The sequence below is a fragment of the Haliotis cracherodii genome, unplaced genomic scaffold (genome assembly GCF_022045235.1).
Source record: "Haliotis cracherodii isolate W230 unplaced genomic scaffold, xgHalCrac1.p SCAF_2, whole genome shotgun sequence".
NCBI classification, from domain to species: Eukaryota; Metazoa; Mollusca; class Gastropoda; order Lepetellida; family Haliotidae; genus Haliotis; species Haliotis cracherodii.
The window spans coordinates 43,640,183-43,667,132 of record NW_027266275.1 but is presented as its reverse complement, the minus strand read 5'-3'; the positions used below and the strand labels follow the sequence as shown (position 1 = coordinate 43,667,132).

The following is a 26,950-nucleotide window of genomic DNA, read 5'->3' as shown; positions in this document are numbered from 1 at the left end:
AGAGTACTCCGACCTCTAAAGGTGCCCTTAAACGTAATGTTTAGAGTCCACTGTCCTCTCAAGGTGCCCCTTCGCGTAGTGTTGAGAGACCTCTGTCCTCTGAAGGTGCCCCTACACGTAGTGTTTAGAGTCCTCTGTCCTCTCAAGGTGCCCCTACACGTAATGTTAGAGTACCCTGACCTCTCAAGATGCCCCTACACGTAGTGTTTAGAGTACTCTGACCTCTCAAGGTGCCCCTATACGTAGTGTTTAGAGTCCTCTGTCCTCTCAAGGTGCCCTATACGTAGTGTTTAAAGTCCTCTGTCCTCTCAAGGTGCCCCTATACGTAGTGTTTAGAGTCCACTGTCCTCTCAAGGTGCCCCTATACGTAGTGTTTAGAGTCCTCTGTCCTCTCAAGGTGCCCCTACACGTAGTGTTTTAGAGTCCTCTGTCCTCTCAAGGTGCCCCTACACGTAGTGTTTAGAGTACTCCGACCTCTAAAGGTGCCCTTAAACGTAATGTTTAGAGTCCACTGTCCTCTCAAGGTGCCCCTACACGTAATGTTAGAGTACCCTGACCTCTCAAGATGCCCCTACACGTAGTGTTTAGAGTACTCTGACCTCTCCTGGTGCCCCCACACGTAGTGTTTAAAGTCATCTGACCTCTCCTGGTGCCCCTATACGTAGTGTTTAGAGTCCTGACCTATACGTTGTGTTTAGAGTCCCTGACCTCTCCTAGTGCCCCTACACGTAGTGTTTAGAGTCCCCTGACCTCATAAGGTGTCCCTATACGTAGTGTTCAGAGTCCCTGATCTGTCCAGGTGCCCCTTCACGTGGCGTTAAGAGTCCTTGACCGCTCCACGCCGTGCATTTTGTCCTGTCACCTATCCCTAGGTGACCCCTGCTCAACCTGTTTGATGTTTTCCTATTTCTCCGGGTGTCCCCTGCACGTGATGGTCATTGTCTGTGTTCTGACGTATGCAGGTGTCCCCTACCCTCGTGTTCAATTTCGTTTCCCGTTAACCCCTTGCACACGGTCGCCATTGTCCGTTGATCTGCCGCGTTGACGTGCGAACAGCCTCGATGCGTAACTAATGTCAATCAATAAACATTTAGAAAACAAACATCGACTCTTTATCGTTTATCAATAAACTGTTGTTTTGATATTCAGTTTTAAAAAATGTTGGGTTTTTTCGATTTTAGTAAAGATAATGTTTGGCTAAGCATATATGTGGTCACCACTTTATAGTTGATTGATTGACAATGCGGTCGATTCCGACATCTGTCGCACTGCAACACCTTCTGCTGCTTACACTCATGTTTATCTCCTCACCGACTGTAGGCCCAAGTCAACATCTGATTGATTTCTTCTGAATATACCAACGCATACGATATCTGGATGTTTGCTCTGAAACTTCAGAGTTTAAGTTGATATGGATTTTGTTAAAATGATTTGTAGATGTGTTTTGTCTGCTTCTACGTGTGTGTCTATGCCTGTATATATGTTGCCTATATTGTTTCAAGCACGCTGCCGGTGAACATTTATTTTCTTGTGTGACCTTTTACCCCAAATGTACATAAAAACGGTATGAAGGCCCCTGGAATGTGTTGACACGTCATGGGTTGTGTCAGAGCAAGAAATACTTATCACTTCCTAACGATTAGTCTTAGAGTATATGAAGGAAGTGGTGGGAAGAATGTAAAAATTAGTCTTTTAGTATATGAAGGAAGTGGTGGGCAGTATGTAAAGATTAGTCTTTGAGTATATGAAGGAAGTGGTGGGCAGAATGTAAAGATTAGTCTTTGAGTATATAAAGGAAGTGGTGGGCAGAATGTGAAGATTTGTCTTTGAGTATATGAAGGAAGTGGTGGGCAGAATGTAAAGATTAGTCTTTGAGTATATGAAGGAAGTGGTGGGCAATGTGTAAAGATTAGTCTGTGAGTATATGAAGGAAGTGGGGGCAGAATGTAAAGATTAGTCTTTGAGTATATAAAGGAAGGGGTGGGCAGAATGTAAAGATTAGTCTGAGTATATGAAGGAAGTGGTGGGCAGAATGTAAAGATTAGTCTTTGAGTATATAAAGAAAGTGGTGGTCAGAATGTAAAGATTAGTCTTTGAGTATATGAAGGAAGTGTCGGGCAGAATGTAAAGATTAGTCTTTTAGTATATAAAGGAAGTGGTGGACAGTATGTAAAGATTAGTCTTTGAGTATATGAAGGAAGTGGTGGGCAGAATGTGAAGATTAGTATGTAAATATATGAAGGAAGTGGTGGGCAGTATGTAAAGATTAGTCTTTGAGTATATGAAGGAAGTGGGGGCAGAATGTAAAGATTAGTCTGTAAGTATATAAAGGTAGGGGTGGGCAGAATGTAAAGATTAGTCTGAGTATATGAAGGAAGTGGTGGGCAGAATGTAAAGATTAGTCTTTGAGTATATGAAGGAAGTGGTGGTCAGAATGTAAAGATTAGTCTTTGAGTATATGAAGGAAGTGTCGGGCAGAATGTAAAGATTAGTCTTTTAGTATATAAAGGAAGTGGTGGACAGTATGTAAAGATTAGTCTTTGAGTATATGAAGGAAGTGGTGGGCAGAATGTGAAGATTAGTATGTAAATATATGAAGGAAGTGGTGGGCAGTATGTAAAGATTAGTCTTTGAGTATATGAAGGAAGTGGTGGTCAGAATGTAAACATTAGTCTGTAAGTATATGAAGGAAGTTGTGGTCAGAATGTAAACATTAGTCTTTGAGTATATAAAGGAAGTGGTGGTCAGAATGTAAAGATTAGTCTTTGAGTATATGAAGGAAGTGTCGGGCAGAATGTAAAGATTAGTCTTTTAGTATATAAAGGAAGTGGTGGACAGTATGTAAAGATTAGTCTTTGAGTATATGAAGGAAGTGGTGGGCAGAATGTGAAGATTAGTCTGTAAATATATGAAGGAAGTGGTGGGCAGAATGTAAAGATTAGTCTTTGAGTATATGAAGGAAGTGGTGGGCAGAATGTAAAGATTAGTCTTTGAGTATATGAAGGAAGTGGTGGGCAGAATGTAAAGATTAGTCTGTAAGTATGTGAAGGAAGTGGTAGGCAGTATGTAAAGATTAGTCTTTGAGTATATGAAGGAAGTGGTGGGCAGAATGTAAAGATTAGTCTTTGAGTATATGAAGGAAGTGGTGGGCAGAATGTAAAGATTAGTTTTTGAGTATATGAAGGAAGTGGGGGGCAGAATGTAAAGATTAGTCTTTGAGTATATGAAGGAAGTGGTGGGCAGAATGTAAAGATTAGTCTTTGAGTATATGAAGGAAGTGGTGGGCAGAATGTAAAGATTAGTCTGTAAGTATGTGAAGGAAGTGGTGGGCAGTATGTAAAGATTAGTCTTTGAGTATATGAAGGAAGTGGGGGGCAGAATGTAAAGATTAGTCTTTGAGTATATGAAGGAAGTGGTGGTCAGAATGTAAAGATTAGTCTTTGAGTATATGAAGGAAGTGGTGGGCAATGTGTAAAGATTAGTCTTTGAGTATATGAAGGAAGTGGTGGGCAGAATGTAAAGATTAGTCTTTGAGTATATGAAGGAAGTGGTGGGCAGAATGTAAAGATTAGTCTTTGAGTATATGAAGGAAGTGGTGGGCAGAATGTAAAGATTAGTCTTTGAGTATATGAAGGAAGTGGTGGGCAGAATGTGAAGATTAGTCTGTAAGTATATGAAGGAAGTGGTGGGCAGAATGTAAAGATTAGTCTTTAAGTATATGAAGGAAGTGGTAGGCAGAATGTAAAGATTAGTCTGTAAGTATATGAAGGAAGTGATGGGTGGTATTAAAGGAGTATATCAAGTATATGGTTAGTAGAATTAAAGATTAGCCTTTGCGTATATCACCGAAACAATGAGATGTATGTCAAGATAAGTCCCGAAGCCACAGAAAAATATGCATATATTCTCTTCTACGAATGTGAAGTATATAATGAAGAATACATTTGTTGTAGAAATGTAGTGGGGCGTAATTCATTGCAGTGCAGTTAAACCATATCACTCATACATGTCTCGCACGTTGACCAAATTACCAACCTTGCATCTACATTTTGTACACCTTGTCCACATTGACAATCTCACATCTACATAAATTACACATTGTCCATATTGACAACCTCCCATCTACATAAATTACACGTTGTCCACATTGACAACCTCACATCTACATAAATTACACGTTGTCCACATTGACAACCTCACATCTACATAAATTCCTCATTAAACCCTGACCACCTACATGCATTATATATATTTCACATACATGTAACACCTGCATGCATTACACATTGACCACCCCATAATCAACATGCATTGCACATCGTCTACCTCACATCTACAAACATTGCATATTGACCACCCCACATCTATATGCATTACATATTGGCCACCTCACACATACTTGCATTACACATTGACCACCTCACATCTACATGCATTACACATTGACCACCTCACACATACTTCCATTACACATTGACCACCTCACATCTACATGCATTACATATTGACCACCTCACACATACTTGCATTACACATTGACCACCTCACATCTACATGCATTACATATTGACCACCTCACATCTACATGCATTACATATTGGCCACCTCACACATACTTGCATTATATATTGGCCACCTCACATCTACATGCATTACACATTGACCACCTCACACATACTTGCATTACACATTGACCACCTCACATCTACATGCATTACATATTGACCACCTCACACATACTTGCATTACACATTGACCACCTCACATCTACATGCATTACATATTGACCACCTAAAACATACTTGCATTACACATTGACCACCTCACATCTACATGCATTACATATTGACCACCTCACAAATGCTTGCATTACATATTGACCACCTCACATCTACATGCATTACATATTGACCACCTCACACATACTTGCATTACACATTGACCACCTCACATCTACATGCATTATATATTGACCACCTAACATATACTTGCATTACATATTGACCACCTCACATCTACATGCATAACATATTGACCACCTCACACATACTTGCATTACGCATTGACCACCTCACATCAACATGCATCACACATTTACCACCTCACATATACATGTATTACACATTGACCACCTCACATCAACATGTATTACACATCATCTACCTCACATCTACATGCATTACATATTGACCACCTCACATCTACATGCATTACGCATCATCTACCTCACATCTACATGCATTACACATTGACCACCTCACATCTACATGCATTACATATTGACCACCTCAGACATACTTGCATTACACATTGACCACCTCACATCTACATGCATTACATATTGACCACCTCACATCTACATGCATAACATATTGACCACCTCACACATACTTGCATTACGCATTGACCACCTCACATCAACATGCATTACACATTGACCACCTCACACATACTTGCATTACATATTGACCACCTCACATCTACATGCATTACATATTGACCACCTCACACATACTTGCATTACACATTGACCACCTCACATCTACATGCATTACACATTGACCACCTTACACATACTTGCATTACATACTGACCATCTCATATCTACATGCATCACACATTGACCACCTCGCATATACATGTATTACACATTGACCACCTCACGTCAACATGCATCACACATTGACCACCTCATATCTACATGCATCACACATTTACCACCTCACATATACATGCATCACACATTGACCACCTCATATCTACATACATCACACATTTACCACCTCCCATATACATGTATTACACATTGACCACCTCACGTCAACATGCATCACACATTGACCACCTCATATCTACATGCATCACACATTTACTACCTCACATATACATGTATTACACATTGACCACCTCACATCTACATGTATTACACATCATCTACCTCACATCTACATGCATTACATATTGACCACTTCACATCTACATGCATTGCATATTCACCACCTCACATCAACCTGCATTACACATCGCCTACCTCACATCTACATGCATTACATATTGACCACCTCACATCTACATGCATTACGCATCATCTACCTCACATATACATGCATTACACATTGACCACCTCACATCTACATGCATTACATATTGACCACCTCAGACATACTTGCATTACACATTGACCACCTCACATCTACATGCATTACATATTGACCACCTCAGACATACTTGCATTACACATTGACCACCTCACATCTACATGCCTTACATATTGACCACCTCAGACATACTTGCATTACATATTGACCACCTCACATCTACATGCATTACATATTGACCACCTCACCGGACTTGCATTACACACTGACCACCTCACATCTACATGCATTACATATTGACCACCTCAGACATACTTGCATTACACATTGACCACCTCACATTTACATGCATTACATATTGACCACCTCACACATACATGCATTACACATTGACCACCTCACATCTACATGCATTACATATTGACCACCTCACATTTACATGCATAGCATATTGACCACCTCACACATACTTGCATTACGCATTGACCACCTCACATCAACCTGCATTACACATTGACCACCTCACACATACTTGCATTACATATTGACCACCTCACATCTACATGCATTACACATTGACCACCTCACATCTACATGCATTACACATTGACCACCTCACACATACTTGCATTACATATTGACCACCTCACATCTACATGCATTACATATTGACCATCTCATATCTACATGCATCACACATTGACCACCTCCAATCAACATGCATCACACACTGACAACCTTATATCTACATGCATCACACATTTACCACCTCACATATACATGTATTACACATAGACCACCTCACATCAACATGCATTACATATTCACCACCTCACATCAACCTGCATTACAGATCGCCTACCTCACATCTACATGTATTACATATTGACCACCTCACATCTACATGCATTACATATTGACCACCTCACATCTACATGCATTACATATTGACCACCTCAAATCTACATGCATTGCATATTCACCACCTCACATCAACCTGCATTACAGATGGCCTACCTCACATTTACATGCATTACGTATTGACCACCTCACATCTACATGCATTACATATTGACCACCTCACATTTACATGCATTACATATTGACCACCTCACATCTACATGCATTACATATTGACCACCTCACATTTACATGCCTTACATATTGACCACCTCACATCTACATACATTACATTTTGACCACCTCACATCTACATGCATTACACATTGACCACCTCACATCTACATGCATCACACATTTACCACCTCACATATACAGGTATTACACATTGACCACCTCACATCTACATGTATTACACATCATCTACCTCACATCTACATGCATTACATATTGACCACCTCACATCTACATGCATTACGCATCATCTACCTCACATATACATGCATTACACATTGACCACCTCACTTCTACATGCATTACATATTGACCACCTCAGACATACTTGCATTACACATTGACCACCTCACATCTACATGCATTACATATTGACCACCTCAGACATACTTGCATTACACATTGACCACCTCACATCTACATGCCTTACATATTGACCACCTCAGACATACTTGCATTACATATTGACCACCTCACATCTACATGCATTACATATTGACCACCTCACCGGACTTGCATTACACACTGACCACCTCACATCTACATGCATTACATATTGACCACCTCAGACATACTTGCATTACACATTGACCACCTCACATCTACATGCTTTACATATTGACCACCTCACATCTACATGCATAACATATTGACCACCTCACACATACTTGCATTACGCATTGACCACCTCACATCAACATGCATTACACATTGACCACCTCACACATACTTGCATTACATATTGACCACCTCACATCTACATGCATTACACATTGACCACCTCACATCTACATGCATTACACATTGACCACCTCACACATACTTGCGTTACATATTGACCACCTCACATCTACATGCATTACATATTGACCACCTCATATCTACATGCATCACACATTGACCACCTCCAATCAACATGCATCACACACTGACAACCTTATATCTACATGCATCACACATTTACCACCTCACATATACATGTATTACACATAGACCACCTCACATCAACATGCATTACATATTCACCACCTCACATCAACCTGCATTACAGATCGCCTACCTCACATCTACATGTATTACATATTGACCACCTCACATCTACATGCATTACATATTGACCACCTCACATCTACATGCATTACATATTGACCACCTCAAATCTACATGCATTGCATATTCACCACCTCACATCAACCTGCATTACAGATGGCCTACCTCACATTTACATGCATTACGTATTGACCACCTCACATCTACATGCATTACATATTGACCACCTCACATTTACATGCATTACATATTGACCACCTCACATCTACATGCATTACATATTGACCACCTCACATTTACATGCCTTACATATTGACCACCTCACATCTACATACATTACATTTTGACCACCTCACATCTACATGCATTACACATTGACCACCTCACATCTACATGCATCACACATTTACCACCTCACATATACAGGTATTACACATTGACCACCTCACATCTACATGTATTACACATCATCTACCTCACATCTACATGCATTACATATTGACCACCTCACATCTACATGCATTACGCATCATCTACCTCACATATACATGCATTACACATTGACCACCTCACTTCTACATGCATTACATATTGACCACCTCAGACATACTTGCATTACACATTGACCACCTCACATCTACATGCATTACATATTGACCACCTCAGACATACTTGCATTACACATTGACCACCTCACATCTACATGCCTTACATATTGACCACCTCAGACATACTTGCATTACATATTGACCACCTCACATCTACATGCATTACATATTGACCACCTCACCGGACTTGCATTACACACTGACCACCTCACATCTACATGCATTACATATTGACCACCTCAGACATACTTGCATTACACATTGACCACCTCACATCTACATGCTTTACATATTGACCACCTCACATCTACATGCATAACATATTGACCACCTCACACATACTTGCATTACGCATTGACCACCTCACATCAACATGCATTACACATTGACCACCTCACACATACTTGCATTACATATTGACCACCTCACATCTACATGCATTACACATTGACCACCTCACATCTACATGCATTACACATTGACCACCTCACACATACTTGCGTTACATATTGACCACCTCACATCTACATGCATTACATATTGACCACCTCATATCTACATGCATCACACATTGACCACCTCCAATCAACATGCATCACACACTGACAACCTTATATCTACATGCATCACACATTTACCACCTCACATATACATGTATTACACATTGACCACCTCACATCTACATGTTTTACACATCATCTACCTCACATCTACATGCATTACATATTGACCACCTCACATCTACATGCATAACGCATCATCTACCTCACATCTACATGCATTACATATTGACAACCTCACATCTACATGCATTGAATATTCACCACCTCACATCAACCTGCATTACACATCGCCTACCTCACATCTACATGCATTACACATTGACCACCTCACATCAACATGCATTACACATTGACCACCTCACACATACTTGCATTACATATTGACCACCTCACATCTACATGCATTACATATTGACCACCTCACACATACTTGCATTACATATTGACCACCTCACATCTACATGCATTACACATTGACCACCTTACACATACTTGCATTACATACTGACCATCTCATATCTACATGCATTACACATTGACCACCTCACATCTACATGCATTACATATTGACCACCTCAGACATACATGCATTACACATTGACCACCTCACATCTACATGCATTACATATTGACCACCTCAGACATACTTGCATTACACATTGACCACCTCACATCTACATGTATTACACATCATCTACCTGACATCTACATGCATTACATATTGACCACCTCACATCTACATGCATTGCGTATTCACCACCTCACATCAACCTGCATTACACATCGCCTACCTCACATTTACATGCATTACATATTGACCACCTCACATCTACATGCATTACATATTGACCACCTCACATCTACATGCATTACATACTGACCACCTCACATCTACATGCATTACATTTTGACCACTTCACACATACTTGCGTTACATATTGACCACCTCACATCAACATGCATTACACACTGACCACCTCACATCTACATGCATTACATATTGACCACCTCACATCTACATGCCTTACATATTGACCACTTCATATCTACATACATTACATTTTGACCACCTCACATCTACATGCATTACACATTGACCACCTCACATCTACATGCATCACACATTTACCACCTCACATATACATGTATTACACATTGACCACCTCACATCTACATGTATTACACATCATCTACCTCACATCTACATGCATTACATATTGACCACCTCACATCTACATGCATTACGCATCATCTACCTCACATATACATGCATTACACATTGACCACCTCACATCTACATGCATTACATATTGACCACCTCACATCTACATGCATAACGCATCATCTACCTCACATCTACATGCATTACATATTGACCACTTCACATCTACATGCATTGCATATTCACCACCTCACATCAACCTGCATTACACATCGCCTACCTCACATCTACATGCATTACATATTGACCACCTCACATCTACATGCATAACGCGTCATCTACCTCACATCTACATGCATTACACATTGACCACCTCACATCTACATGCATTACATATTGACCACCTCAGACATACATGCATTACACATTGACCACCTCACATCTACATGCATTACATATTGACCACCTCAGACATACTTGCATTACACATTGACCACCTCATATCTACATGCCTTACATATTGACCACCTCAGACATACTTGCATTACATATTGACCACCTCACATCTACATGCATTACATATTGACCACCTCACCGGACTTGCATTACACATTGACAACCTCACATCTACATGCATTACATATTGACCACCTCAGACATACTTGCATTACACATTGACCACCTCACATCTACATGCATTACATATTGACCACCTCAAACATACTTGCATTACACATTGACCACCTCACATCTACATGCACTACATTTTGACCACCTCACATCTACATGCATAACATATTGACCACCTCACACATACTTGCATTACGCATTGACCACCTCACATCAACATGCATTACTTATTGACCACCTCACACATACTTGCATTATACATTGACCACCTCACACATACTTGCATTACACATTGACCACCTCACATCTACATGTATTACACATCATCTACCTGACATCTACATGCATTACATATTGACCACCTCACATCTACATGCATTGCGTATTCACCACCTCACATCAACCTGCATTACACATCGCCTACCTCACATTTACATGCATTACATATTGACCACCTCACATCTACATGCATTACATATTGACCACCTCACATCTACATGCATTACATACTGACCACCTCACATCTACATGCATTACATTTTGACCACCTCACACATACTTGCGTTACATATTGACCACCTCACATCAACATGCATTACACATTGACCACCTCACATCTACATGCATTACATATTGACCACCTCACACATACATGTATTACACATTGACCACCTCACATCTACATGCATTACATATTGACCACCTCACATCTACATGCATAACATATTGACCACCTCACACATACTTGCATTACGCATTGACCACCTCACATCAACATGCATTACACATTGACCACCTCACACATACTTGCATTACATATTGACCACCTCACATCTACATGCATTACACATTGACCACCTCAAATCTACATGCATTACACATTGACCACCTCACTCATACTTGCATTACATATTGACCACCTCACATCTACATGCATTACATATTGACCACCTCATATCTACATGCATCACACATTGACCACCTCCAATCAACATGCATCACACACTGACAACCTTATATCTACATGCATCACACATTGACCACCTCACATCTACATGTTTTACACATCATCTACCTCACATCTACATGCATTACATATTGACCACCTCACATCTACATGCATAACGCATCATCTACCTCACATCTACATGCATTACATATTGACCACCTCACATCTACATGCATTGCATATTCACCACCTCACATCAACCTGCATTACACATCACCTACCTCACATCTACATACATTACACATTGACCACCTCACATCAACATGCATTACACATTGACCACCTCACACATACTTGCATTACATATTGACCACCTCACATCTACATGCATTACATATTGACCACCTCACACATACTTGCATTACATATTGACCACCTCACATCTACATGCATTACACATTGACCACCTTACACATACTTGCATTACATACTGACCATCTCATATCTACATGCATCACACATTGACCACCTCACATCAACATGCATCACACATTGACCACCTCATATCTACATACATCACACATTTACCACCTCGCATATACATGTATTACACATTGACCACCTCACGTCAACATGCATCACACATTGACCACCTCATATCTTCATGCATCACACATTTACTACCTCACATATACATGTATTACACATTGACCACCTCACATCTACATGTATTACACATCATCTACCTCACATCTACATGCATTACATATTGACCACCTTACATCTACATGCATAACGCATCATCTACCTCACATCTACATGCATTACATATTGACCACTTCACATCTACATGCATTGCATATTCACCACCTCACATCAACCTGCATTACACATCGCCTACCTCACATCTACATGCATTACATATTGACCACCTCACATCTACATGCATTACGCATCATCTACCTCACATCTACATGCATTACACATTGACCACCTCAGACATACATGCATTACACATTGACCACCTCATATCTACATGCATTACATATTGACCACCTCATATCTACATGCATGACATATTTACCACCTCATATCAACATGCTTCACACATTGACCACCTCATATCTACATACATCACACATTTACCACCTCACATATACATGCATCACATATTGACCACCTCACATCAATATGCATTACACATTGACCACCTCACATCTACATGTATTACACATTGACCACCTCACATCTACATGCATTACATATTGACCACCTCACACATACTTGCATTACACATTGACCACCTCACATCTACATGTATTACACATTGACCACCTCACATCAATATGCATTACATATTGACCACCTCACATCTACATGCATTACACATTGACCACCTCACATCTACATGCATTACATATTGACCACCTCACACATACTTCCATTACACATTGACCACCTCACATCTACATGCATTACATATTGACCACCTCACACATACTTGCATTACACATTGACCACCTCACATCTACATGCATTACATATTGACCACCTCACATCTACATGCATTACATATTGGCCACCTCACACATACTTGCATTATATATTGGCCACCTCACATCTACATGCATTACACATTGACCACCTCACACATACTTGCATTACACATTGACCACCTCACATCTACATGCATTACATATTGACCACCTCACACATACTTGCATTACACATTGACCACCTCACATCTACATGCATTACATATTGACCACCTAAAACATACTTGCATTACACATTGACCACCTCACATCTACATGCATTACATATTGACCACCTCACAAATGCTTGCATTACATATTGACCACCTCACATCTACATGCATTACATATTGACCACCTCACACATACTTGCATTACACATTGACCACCTCACATCTACATGCATTATATATTGACCACCTAACATATACTTGCATTACATATTGACCACCTCACATCTACATGCATAACATATTGACCACCTCACACATACTTGCATTACGCATTGACCACCTCACATCAACATGCATCACACATTTACCACCTCACATATACATGTATTACACATTGACCACCTCACATCAACATGTATTACACATCATCTACCTCACATCTACATATTGACCACCTCAGACATACTTGTATTACACATCATCTACCTCACATCTACATATTGACCACCTCACATCAACATGCATTACACATTGACCACCTCACATCAACATGCATTACATATTGACCACCTCACATCTACATGCATTACATTTTGACCACCTCACACATACTTGCATTACATATTGACTACCTCACATCTACATGCATTACATACTGACCACCTCATATCTACATGCATCACACATTTACCACCTCATATCAACATGCTTCACACATTGACCACCTCACATCTACATACATCACACATTTACCACCTCACATCTACATGCATTACATATTGACCACCTCACATCAACATGCATCACACATTGACCACCTCATATCTACATGCATCACACATTTACCACCTCACATATACATGTATTACACATTGACCACCTCACATCAACATGCATTACATATTGACCACCTCACATCTACATGTATTACACATCATCTACCTCACATCTACATGCATTACATACTGACCACCTCACATCTACATGCATTACACATTGACCACCTCACATCTACATGCATTACGCATCATCTACCTCACATCTACATGCATCACATATTGACCACCTCACATCTACATGCATCACATATTGACCACCTCACACATACTTGCATTACATATTGACCACCTCAGACATACTTGCTTTACGCATTGACCACCTCACATCAACATGCATTACACATTGACCGCCTCACACATACTTGCCTTACATATTGACCACCTCACATATACATGTATTACACATTGACCACCTCACATCAACATGCATTACATATTGACCACCTCACATCTACATGTATTACACATCGTCTACCTCACATCTACATGCATTACATATTGACCACCTCACATCTACATGCATTACACATTGACCACCTCACATCTACATGCATTACGCATCATCTACCTCACATCTACATGCATCACATATTGACCACCTCACATCTACATGCATCACATATTGAACACCTCACACATACTTGCATTACATATTGACCACCTCACACATACTTGCATTACGCATTGACCACCTCACATCAACATGCATTACACATTGACCACCTCACACATACTTGCATTACATATTGACCACCTCACATCTACATGCATTACACATTGACCACCTCACATCTACATGCATTACACATTGACCACCTCACACATACTTGCATTACATATTGACCACCTCACATCTACATGCCTTACATATTGACCACCTCACACATACTTGCATTACATATTGACCACCTCACATCTACATGCCTTACATATTGACCACCTCACATCTACATGCATTACATATTGACCACCTCACACATACTTGCATTACACATTGACCACCTCACATCTACATGTATTGCATATTGACCACCTCACACATACTTACATTACACATTGACCACCTCACATCTACATGCATTACATATTGACCACCTCACATCTACATGCATTGCATCTTGACCACCTCACATCTACATGCATTACACACTGTCAATATCACATCTACATGCATCACACATTGACAACCTCACATCTACATGCACTACACACTGTCCATATCACATCTACATGCATTACATATTGACCATCACACATCAACATGTATTACTCATCGTCTACCTCACATCTACATGCATTATATATTGACCACCCCACACATACTTGCATTACATATTGACCACCTCACATCAAAATGCATTACACACTGACCACCTCACATCCACATGCATTACATATTGACCACCTCACATCCACTTGCATTACATATTGTTCACATCAGATCACAGTATAATTGTACGTTGTTTAAGAACACCTAAAATAATAAATCAGCAGGAAACAGATATTGTTATTAATTATAGATATCTTCAATTATTGACATACCTACTGATGTATATGTCAAAGTATGGGTGTTGAAAATTCTATCACCCCAGAGCAAGCGGGATTTCGACAAGGCTTTCAGACTGTAGATAACGTGTTTGCGATCGACACTTTTATTCACAAGTATCTATCTATGTTTGCAGGAAGGAAGACTCTAATGTGCATTCATTGACGTGAAAACTGCCTTTGATTCTGTCACTAAGAAGTCACTACTTTATAAGGTGTCAGTTGGTAATGTGAAAGGCAAAATGTTTCGATTAATCTGTAATATGTATGGAAATGTTAACTCTTGTGCCCTGGTAGACAAAAGCTGTACACTATTCTTCGATTGTCTTTTCGGCGTCCGTCAAGGCTGTCAACCTTTTCCATTTTTGTCTTCATTCTATTTTAATGATATTGTCAAGTTTCTAAATGTTGATAACTAAAGATGTATTGATGTAGATATATTAGATTTGTGTATTCTCTGTTTGCGGATGATATCCAAATAGCACTGCCATTGGTCTCCAGAAGCGGTTAAGTAAAGTGGCTGCTTATTGTGATAAGTGGCAGCTACAGTTTAATACGGTTAAGAGTAATGTTGTACTGTTTCAAACGGCTAGTTGATTAAGGAAGTATGAAAAGTTTATGTTAAATGGAAAGGTCCTTGGGGTGCTCATCTCGCTAACTCAGAAAGTTTTTATTACAGTAGGCATGGAAGTTGTGTTCATATTAAAATCAAGTATCTTTAATTTTCTCTGAAGATTTTCTCTGAACGTTAATGAGAATGCGAAATTAATAAATATTGATTACGACTATTGTCTCAAAATAATAAGACTATTATAAAATATACTTATTCATATCCGTATCGCCTTACTGAGAAAGGTTTGGATTCCTTGGCATATAAAGTTAAAAGTTTATTATTTAGTTATGGTTTTGGTGATATTTTGAATAGTCACTGTGTCCTACATGATAAAGACTGTAAATTAGTGAGTGAGTGAGTGAGTGAGTGAGTGAGTTGGGTTTAACGCCGCTTTTAACAGTTTTCCAGTTATATCAAGGCGTGTCAGCTTAATATGGGAGGAAAGCCCGAAGTGATGCAGGTCTCAGACCTCTTTACCCCTTCGGTGTAACCAACAAGCACGTGTAGGGTGCTGACAAACCTAAAAACATAATCGGGGCGAACCGGAATTCGAGCCCACAATCATAGGTTTCTGGCGTGCCCAAGGGACGCAAATCTGCAGTGCGAATCGCGGCGCCTTAGACGACTGGGCCACCCGTGCCCCCGACTGTAAATTAAGATGTATAGATATTGGCAATCAGTTGTATCAAGAGTCTCTTGGCGTGCACGACGTCCACGTGTCATCCCACAACTTACTGTAGGTTATTTGCATCAGAGTCGTCAGTGGTGGAGATAATCAACGTTAGGCTGGTTTCTGGCGAATCTGGCGAAATATACTGAACAACAAAAGTTCCTGTGACATTGAACAATATTTAAAATGCAAAGTTATGTTTTTTACCAAATCTGAAACAATTTCGGTTTGCAACAGATCAAATGGTTTAATTTGCCATACTGACTTCAGAAAATGCGTGATTTCATTAAAAAAAAAACATGAACATGCCAAAATGTCAATTTACAAATCAATAGCGTGTGAGTCCACCTCTGGTTGCGATGCAAGCAACACATCTTCGTCTCATGGAATGGACCAGGCGTCGCACAAAGTCCTGTGGGATATATGTCCATATCTGCTGGAGCATGTTTCGAAGTTCCTGGAGTGTCTGTGGAACAAGTGGTTGACGTCGAAGGCGCCGATCCATCTCATCCCACATGTGCTCGATTGGTGAGAAATCAGGGGAGCGAGCCGGCCAGGGGATGACATTCATGTTGTTTTGTTGAAGGGAATCCTGAACAAGTCGAGCAATATGAGGCCGGGCGTTGTCATGATGAAAGGTAATGCCTGGGCCATGACGACGCAAAAAGGGTAGAACAACGAGGCCGATTATCTCGTGGCGGTAGCGCTGTCCATTGAGATTTCCCTCTACCACTATCAAACGGGTCCTCTGTCTTGCTGTAATCCCACCCCATACCATAACGCTGCCGCCCCCGAACAGATCTTCTACGAGAAAACGAGACTCGTCAGTGAATAGAACTTGTCCCCACTTCATGGCCGTCCAGCGTAGACACTGTCTGCACCACTGTAGACGTGCTTGACGGTGGTTTCCTGTCAAAATGTGACGTCTGACGGGTCTTCTGGCGACAATCCCTGCACATCCGAGGCGACGACGTACGGTTTGTGAAGATATTCGTCGAAGGCAAGGGATGCTTCTTGCAGTCACTGTTGCTGGCTGGAATCGATTCCATACATGTACTACAATATTAAAATCAAACTTTACTTTGAAAAATACACTAAAATATTGGTGTCACGGGAACTTTTGTTGTTGAGTATATTTATTTACGGTTATGATATTTTGAAATGCTTTATTTAGCAAACCGTTGCACTATGACTAAATCATGTCCAGTTGCCTCTTGCCAAATCACTGAAACCAGATACTTTTACATGTAGGTTTTATCTCTCACTCACTCGCTCACTCACACATAGTTATATATATACTTTTAATCAATAGATACAATTGAAATGGCTTTACAAATTAACCTATATTAATTTGCCGGAATGAATATTCACTATTCTCCAAATACGCACATGTTTTGAACGACACGATGGATGTAAATGTCTATGTTCAAACACAGGAATGCGTATTTGTGTACAACTGCGTATTCACTTGGTTCAAGCAAACAGTAGATTATCAAACATTTCATGAGTTTTTACGACGTTTGGAAAACAAAATATTCTCGTGTACAGTACCCGTAAGAAGTACTTCTGACCACTCGTCTAATAGCAATCCCGATACACTGAAATAAAGGTCATCTTTGAGAACATTCATGTTTGTTTACACTTAGATTGTCAAATGACTACTATATCTTATCATTCTAATTTGATAGGTTCCCTGGTAGGGTATAAGGTATAAACAGAAGAGGGCAGTCAACAGTTAGTGTAACACGAAATATGATGATCTCTCTTTTAGTATCAACGACATTCTTTTATATCGCAGATTCTCTCTCATCCTTTCTTTTCAAACTTACAAACTGGCTTTACTTCGAAAATCTTCCTTGAACGCTTTGACTCCATATTACGGAGTTCGACGACACAACTAGATTATCTGCTACAGGCCAAGCAAGGGAGAACACTCCTCTTGATACAACTTAGTAAGGTGAAGGACCTTGAATTGTTAAACATTCTTGCTTCCGCTATAACCTAGATATACATATTGCAGTTAGTTCAACAACAACAACTAGTTACAACACAGTCAACAACTGCTACCATTAACATCAATGTGTTCTGCTTGCCGTGACGATACTTGGAGGTGATTATTTATTAATTTAGGTACACTGTCCTCTGCCTACTAGAGAATACACGCGGTCTTCTTCATAGTAGCTGAATCATAAAAATATAGAATACAACTTATATGTCATTGTTAAGGCAATCCTTTATTATGTTTTGTTGTACAATTTGGACATTGAGTATTTCACCTGTCGGAGTTTATGAAGCACGATCAGCTTGACAATGAACAGACAATTTAAGAGGCTGTTCCTTTTTCACTAAAGTGCAGAACTATATCTACGCTCAAGTTCATAACTATATCTACACTCTAGTACAGGAATATATCTACACTCTAGTACAAAACTAAATTGACGTCCAAAAGAAACTTTACCAGAGTTTGAAATCACTCTTGCTCAAAAACAACAAAACATACATGCATGAAGTAAAGTGTATTGAGAAGATCAATATATCAACATAATCAACACTGAAAATGACAATCATAACGCGACCGAGAATGACGTCAGAGCCCCCCAAAGTTGGGTGTGGTACAAAACTCGAGCTTTCAGAATCATGGACAATAGGCAGAGTACATAAACAATCGCTCACGTTCAATAACAAGTCATTAGTAGCGTGTTTGACCACCAAATGCCTCAATACAAGCAAAAACTCTTCGACGCACAGAAAACGTCAGTCGTCTGATGAGGTCACGTGGGATTTGACGCCATTCTTCTTGGAGGGCCAAGATCAGTTCTTGCCGGTTGGTTGGAAAGTGTGGTCGTTGTCGAACACGACGATCCATCAAGTCCCAGAGGTGTTCCACTCAGGTTGGGGACATGTCGGGTGAGCGTGCAGGCCACAGTAGGACGTTGACGTTGTTGGCTGCGAGGAAGTTAGTGACAATTCTGGCTGTATGGGCTCTAGCGTTGTCATGCTGATAAATGACACCAATTGGCTGCTGTTGGAGAAATGGTAGGACAACTGGACGAAGAATGTTATCCATGTAACGCTGAGCTGTCAAGTTTCCGTCAACGATGACCAGCGGTGTCCTCTCCTGCCCACAGATCCCTCCCCACACCATGACACTCCCTCCACCATATGGTACGACCTCCTGCACGCAACATGCCGCCGTTCGTTCACCCCTTCGACGGTAAACACGTTGTCTTCCATCAGCCCTAAACATACAGAATCGACTTTCGTCAGTAAAGACAACCCTCTGCCAGTCACGTCGTTACCAACGTCGTACAGTCCGGGCCCATCTCAATCGCAAACGACGATGTTGCGCTGTCAATAGCTGTCCTCTGTATGGTCTAAAAGCCCTTATTCCATGAGCCCTGAGTCTCCTGGCCACTGTCTGTCGACTAACCCTGTGACCTAAGGCATTTGTCGCCGATGACGTCACTGTCAGGAAGCGATTTCGGAGGTGCAAGGTACGCAAGTACCGGTCATCATGAGGCGTGGTCACCCTGGGTCTGCCTGTTCTTGGCCTGTCAGCGGTCCACCCTGTCTGTCTGTAACGTTGCATCAAGTTGGTAACGGCAACACGGGAGCAACCGAAGGTTCGTGCAATATGGGCGTGGGTGGCTCCCATCTGTACCATACCCAAGGCTCGTTCAAGTTGTTCGACTGTGAGTCGTGGCATTTCTTTTGTGTTTTTTTTATCACTGTGGATGTCTGACTTGCCGTTGCAATCGTTTTATCAATACCCGTACGTGAATTTGCAGTTGTCCGTGGTGCACGTGTTTTTCACTTTTTTGCGTGTACTCGCAAACATGTAACAGACGAATAACATTTTCTGCATACACTATTGTTGTATGTAGGTTATGTGTTTAAGATAGACTTCATCGAAAAAAATTGTATACTTTGTCTGAAATTTATATTTTCAGTTGGTAAAGTTTCTTTTGGACGTCAGTTTATATCTACTATATCTACACTCTAGTACAGAACTATATCTACACTCACGTACATAACTATATCTCCACTCTAGCACAGGACTATATCTACACTCAAGTACAGGACTATTTCTACACTCTAGAACAGAACTATATCTACACTCAAGTACAGAACAATATCTACACTCTAGTACAGATCTCTATCTACACTCAAGTACAGAACAATATCTACACTCAAGTACAGGACTCTATCCACACTCAAGTACAGAACTATATCTACACTCTAGTACAGGAATATGTCTACACTCTAGTACAGAACTATATCTACACTCAGTACAGAACAATATCTACACTCTAGTACAGATCTCTATCTACACCCAAGTACAGGACTATATCTACACTCAGTACAGAACAATATCTACACTCAAGTACAGGACTCTATCCACACTCTAGTACAGAACTCTATCTACACTCTAGTACAGAACTATATCTACACTCTAGTACTGGACTATATCTACACTCTAGTACAGGACTCTATCTACACTCTAGTACAGAACAATATCTACACTCAGGACAGAACTATATCTACACTCAAGTACAAAACTCTATCTACAACCTAGTACAGAACTATATCTATACTCTAGTACAGGACTCTATCTACACTCAAGTACAGAACTCTATCTACACTCTAGTACAGAACTCTATCTACACTCCAGTACAGAACTCTATCCACACTCAAGTACAGAACTCTATCTACACTCAAGTACAGATCTCTATCTACACTCTAGTACAGAACAATATCTTCAAGCCAATTGTTGTTATGTATTTCTGGCAGGTTATGGCACAGTATTCACCAACTTAATCTGTGGAGTGGTATAAATTTGTATATTCAGGGAACTTATATTGTCGTTTATTATATAGGATGCTGGCCGGACGGAGAGTTCGAGTGGAGCATGCTCGTCCTTATTTTAGTAGGTCCACGACGTCGACACTCCCATTCCATCTCATAGCATCACGGTTAAGACGTAAGTCAAAATCAAGGTCAAGACAAAAATCAAGGTCGCCTCGGAACTCGCAAACACGAGGACACAGTACATTGAGGTAATGCTAAATGTCTCTTTCTGTCGGCTTTGCCTTCATAGTATTGAAACCCATTGTAACATCAGTTAAGCATATCAACTGGTCTCAGCTTAATACTAATTGAACGTAAATGATACGAAGAAAGTTATAAGAAAATAAATATTCCAAAAGTCTTATTTGTTCAAGGTCACCATGTAAATGCAAGTGTGAAAGATTCCGGTGTTCTAGTTCTTCCTCAACTTCAAGGACACCGCCTCGCTCCGAGACACAACACAGTTCTAGGTAGTAATCCTACGGTATTTTCTAATTGATTGTCACTCCTGAAGCATATAGACGTCAATATCCGTGCACCATTTACTTCTGTGTTCAAATCCCATTGCGAGAAAGCTTTTGAGTCAAGACAAGAGGATTAATTCCCCTTTCGGGGAGGTCGGGTAGCCTAGTGGTTAAAGCGTTCCCTCATCACGCCGAAGACCCGGGTTCGATTCCCGACATGGGTACAATGTGTGAAGCCCATTTCTGGTGTCCCCCGCCGTGATATTGCTGAAATATTGCTACTCACTCATTCACGAAATCCCCTTTCATAGACACGAAAGGCGAACCAAGAGCTGCGTCACATTCTACATATATATTCATTTCAGGCAAAATTCCCCCGAGAAAAGAAGAAAACGTTACAAGCACCAGTGTGGTCGAAAGAAACGACATCAATCAAGATCACGTTCAAGTTCAAGTTCCAGCCCCAGCTCTCGTTCACGCTCTCGTTCCCGCACTCATTCCAGCTCTAGTTCTAGTTCCAGGAGCAGCTCAAGATCTCGGTCCACATCCCGGCAGAGGTCGAAGCGTTCAGACACTGATGTTTCTGTAAAATACTTTAAATGCAGGGGTAGACGACGGCACAAAAGCCCTGTAAGTCCTGTCACTGCCATGGCGGATAAGTACACAGGGATCGAGAGCTGGACAACAGATGAAGATTTACCAAACCTTGAACTTTTTGACGCACCACTTGGAACAAAGGACAGTGCTGCTTCAGACATTACACAAACTGAAAACAAAATGTCACGGCATGGACCTGAGCCAGTACCATCAGCCGTGATGAGTTCTACATCAACCGACATAAACAACTGCATGACCAGGGCTGACAGCCCCTTACAGAGACAAATCGTAACTGAAACGACCTACCAATGCCATATTCAGAGAGCCACGCAAAACATATTGGATGAACAAAACGAACAATTGTTAAACGGTTCGAGTCAAAACGACACGGTGCTTCGTGTCCCTGTACTAAATACGAATTCAAGCTCAGCTACCCCGACAAACATCAGCATGGAAACATCAACACCCTACCTAAAGTCTGCGTCAGCTGCCAAATCACCCAAACACACAAACGTGGAAGGTCCCTCCTTTCATCTCTACAGAGGGGGGTACCCTAGAAAGGCTGATGGAGACAGTACTTGCTTCAAAGTTGGAGATACTGTTCCAAGTGCGGCACATTAGAGCAAGAAGAGAGACGGTGACACACATTAACACCTGCACAAGAAATGTGCATTGGACTATTCTGCGTGTGATAAGCAGTGACAATTGTCCAAGTACTCTGTATTTGACCATTCTGCTTGTGAGAGACATTTGGAACACCACAGTAATGTGTATTAGGACATTCCGCGTGTGAGTGACAATGAGAACACCATAGTAATGTGTATTAATACATTCCGAGTATGACAGACAATGAGATCACCACAGTGGTTTGTATTAAAACATTCCGCGTATGAGTGACAATGAGAACACCACAGTGGTTTGTATTAGAACATTCTGCGTGTGAGAGACAATGAGAACACCACAGTGGTTTGTATTAGAACATTCTGCGTGTGAGAGACAATGAGAACACCACAGTGGTTTGTATTAGAACATTCTGCGTGTGAGAGACAATGAGAACACCACAGTGGTTTGTATTAGAACATTCTGCGTGTGAGAGACAATGAGAACACCACAGTGGTTTGTATTAGAACATTTGGCGTATGAGAGACAATAAGAACACTACAGTGGTTTGTATTAGAACATTTCGCGTATGAGAGACAATGAGAACCCCTCAGTGGTTTGTATTAGACACACGCTGCATGTTAATGTTTGTATTAAACTGAATTGAACTAAAGTACTGGTACTGTCTACACGATCTGCCTCCACATGCCACGCTCCATCATATCTTTAGTTCTCTTGGATAGTTTATACATTCTGTGGTGCTTTGGGGTAATTAAACTGCTGGGTATATCCCTACTATGAAGGGTGTAGTCTGCATTGTCTTGTACATCCAAACGATGAAAATTAAATGTGTTCATTGCAAACGATTTTATGCCTTAAATGTACGTCTTCCGTGAAGGCAGCAAACATAAGTCGCCCACCTTCGTTACATTCTAATAACTATGTAGTTACAGTTTTATGATATACTCTCCAAAAGAAACATACATATAATGATCGGTCGTCAGAAGACAGATCAGCTTTGAGAAATGACAGCAAGATATAGAAAGGTTTCAGAACCAAATCCTACCCCATGCATATCCGAAACATTGCATATGGACCACGCAATTCCTCCGTGCCCCTGGCTCATTCTTATCTTTGACACTTCAGTAAATCGAAGTCATTAGTATTAATGATTTTCATTATCCACAGAAACACGTTATCGCCCTACTCTTGTATTCTGTGATCAGACTGGGAATGCATCGTCTACAACAAACATTATTGGCATGCTTCAAACTGGTAGAACTCATGGAGAGGAAGCCAAGATGTTCAATGTATCTCTGTCTGTGTTTTGCAGACTTTGAAACATGTTTCTGCGGACACAGAATGTTAATGATCGCCCTGCAGAGAGCGCCAATCACACCCATGTTCACATTTCGGGCATATCAATTATCGAATTCGCTTTATAAAAATCCCCACTCTAATGCCCCCCAGCCTACCAATGGAAGCATCAATCTGTAAGCTAGTGTCGTAACTGTGTTTTGGGGTTAACTACTACAGTTACCTAATATATTGTCGTTCTTGCGCCGTCATTGTCAAGGAAAGGCATAAATCTATTACTCGCCTGGTCAGCCAAGGTTCATTTAAGTCACGGTGGTTTGAAGATATGCCAAAGAGGGAACAGATAGCGGAAACGCATCTTGCTTCGCGGAAAAAAAGTATTGCATGGCACGGGCTTTCCGAATACGTGCGGAGCGAGGAGATCGGACTTGCTTGAGTTAACATCACTTTTGGTTTGAGATGTCGTCGCGATAGGACGTATATCTGTCACTTTGGTTAATATACTCTTCAAAAAAATAAACTTGACACTGACTTTCAAAATGCAATATAATGCGATTGTTTCAAAAAAGGATACAGAAACCATAATTGAAACACTGTTTGAAGATCAATGTACACAATGTTCAAAACATTAATCGTGTCACGTAGACACACACGTACAGGATACAGTTAATGTCACAGGGGTACAGAAAATGTCAGTATCGGTTGTGCCCACCAAGTGCATCAATCACCGCTTGACACAGACGACCCATAGATGCAATCAAGTTGTCAATAACACACTGTTGGATGTGCTGCCATTCATGCTGAAGTGCATCAAGAGGCGCCGGAAGTGTTTGGGGCGGTGGATTTCTTCTGCGAACGCGTCGATCGAACTCGTCCCATAGATGCTCAATCAGGGACAAATCTGGTGACCGGGCTGGCCAAGGTAATGTCTGGATGTTGTTGTGGTGTAAGAAGTCCTGACAAACACGTGCATTCTGCGGTCGAGCGTTGTCCTGCTTGAACTGTCCGCCATGAACGTTGACGTGAGCCCATCTAACCCTTTGTTGGCACCAAAGCAGACGGTCCGCCAGATGACGTGGGGTCAATACATGACGTCGAATAGGTCTTCGTGCAAAAAGTCCAGCCTCCCTCAGTCTGTTGCGTACCGTTTGATCTGATATTCTGCGTACCCCAGGGATCTGTGTGGTTGTAGACGTGGCTGTGGTAGTGCGGTCTCGGAGGTGTCGCAGTCGGATGTATCGATCTTGTGCTTGGGTTGTCACCCTTGGTCGTACTGACCTTGGTCTGTCGTCAACTCTGTTGGTGTTGTTGTATCGGGTCCACAGTGCGGAGATTGTCTGTCTGGATACGCCAAAGTGCCTGGCCACTTCTTGCTGAGTTGTAATCTTCCAATAGCGTTGTTCCGTTGAGCTGCATTCAGTCTTGGCATTCTGTCACCGCCTCTGCTGCCGTTAAGAGGACTGTATGAACAGCCGTTGATGTGGATTTTTATACCCATTCAGCAGGAGGGGGTGGCGGGGGGCGGGGGGCGAGGGGCTGCATGCCTAAATGCAGG

The 26,950-nt window shown here is 41.0% G+C and overlaps 1 protein-coding gene across 2 annotated transcripts in view; it reads left to right on the top strand.

Moving 5' to 3' along the window:
• Positions 1-24,850, top strand: part of LOC139469150 (serine/arginine-rich splicing factor 5-like) — an 89,267-nt gene extending 64,417 nt beyond the window's left edge. For both annotated transcript variants that reach the window (XM_071251286.1, XM_071251285.1), the window contains exons 3-5: positions 22,447-22,626; positions 22,792-22,887; positions 23,247-24,850. In XM_071251286.1, the coding sequence (XP_071107387.1) occupies positions 22,447-22,626; positions 22,792-22,887; positions 23,247-24,099 (1,129 nt within the window). In that variant the 3' untranslated portion in view covers positions 24,100-24,850. The remainder of the gene's footprint in view (positions 1-22,446; positions 22,627-22,791; positions 22,888-23,246) is intronic.
• The last annotated feature ends 2,100 nt before the right edge of the window (positions 24,851-26,950 follow it).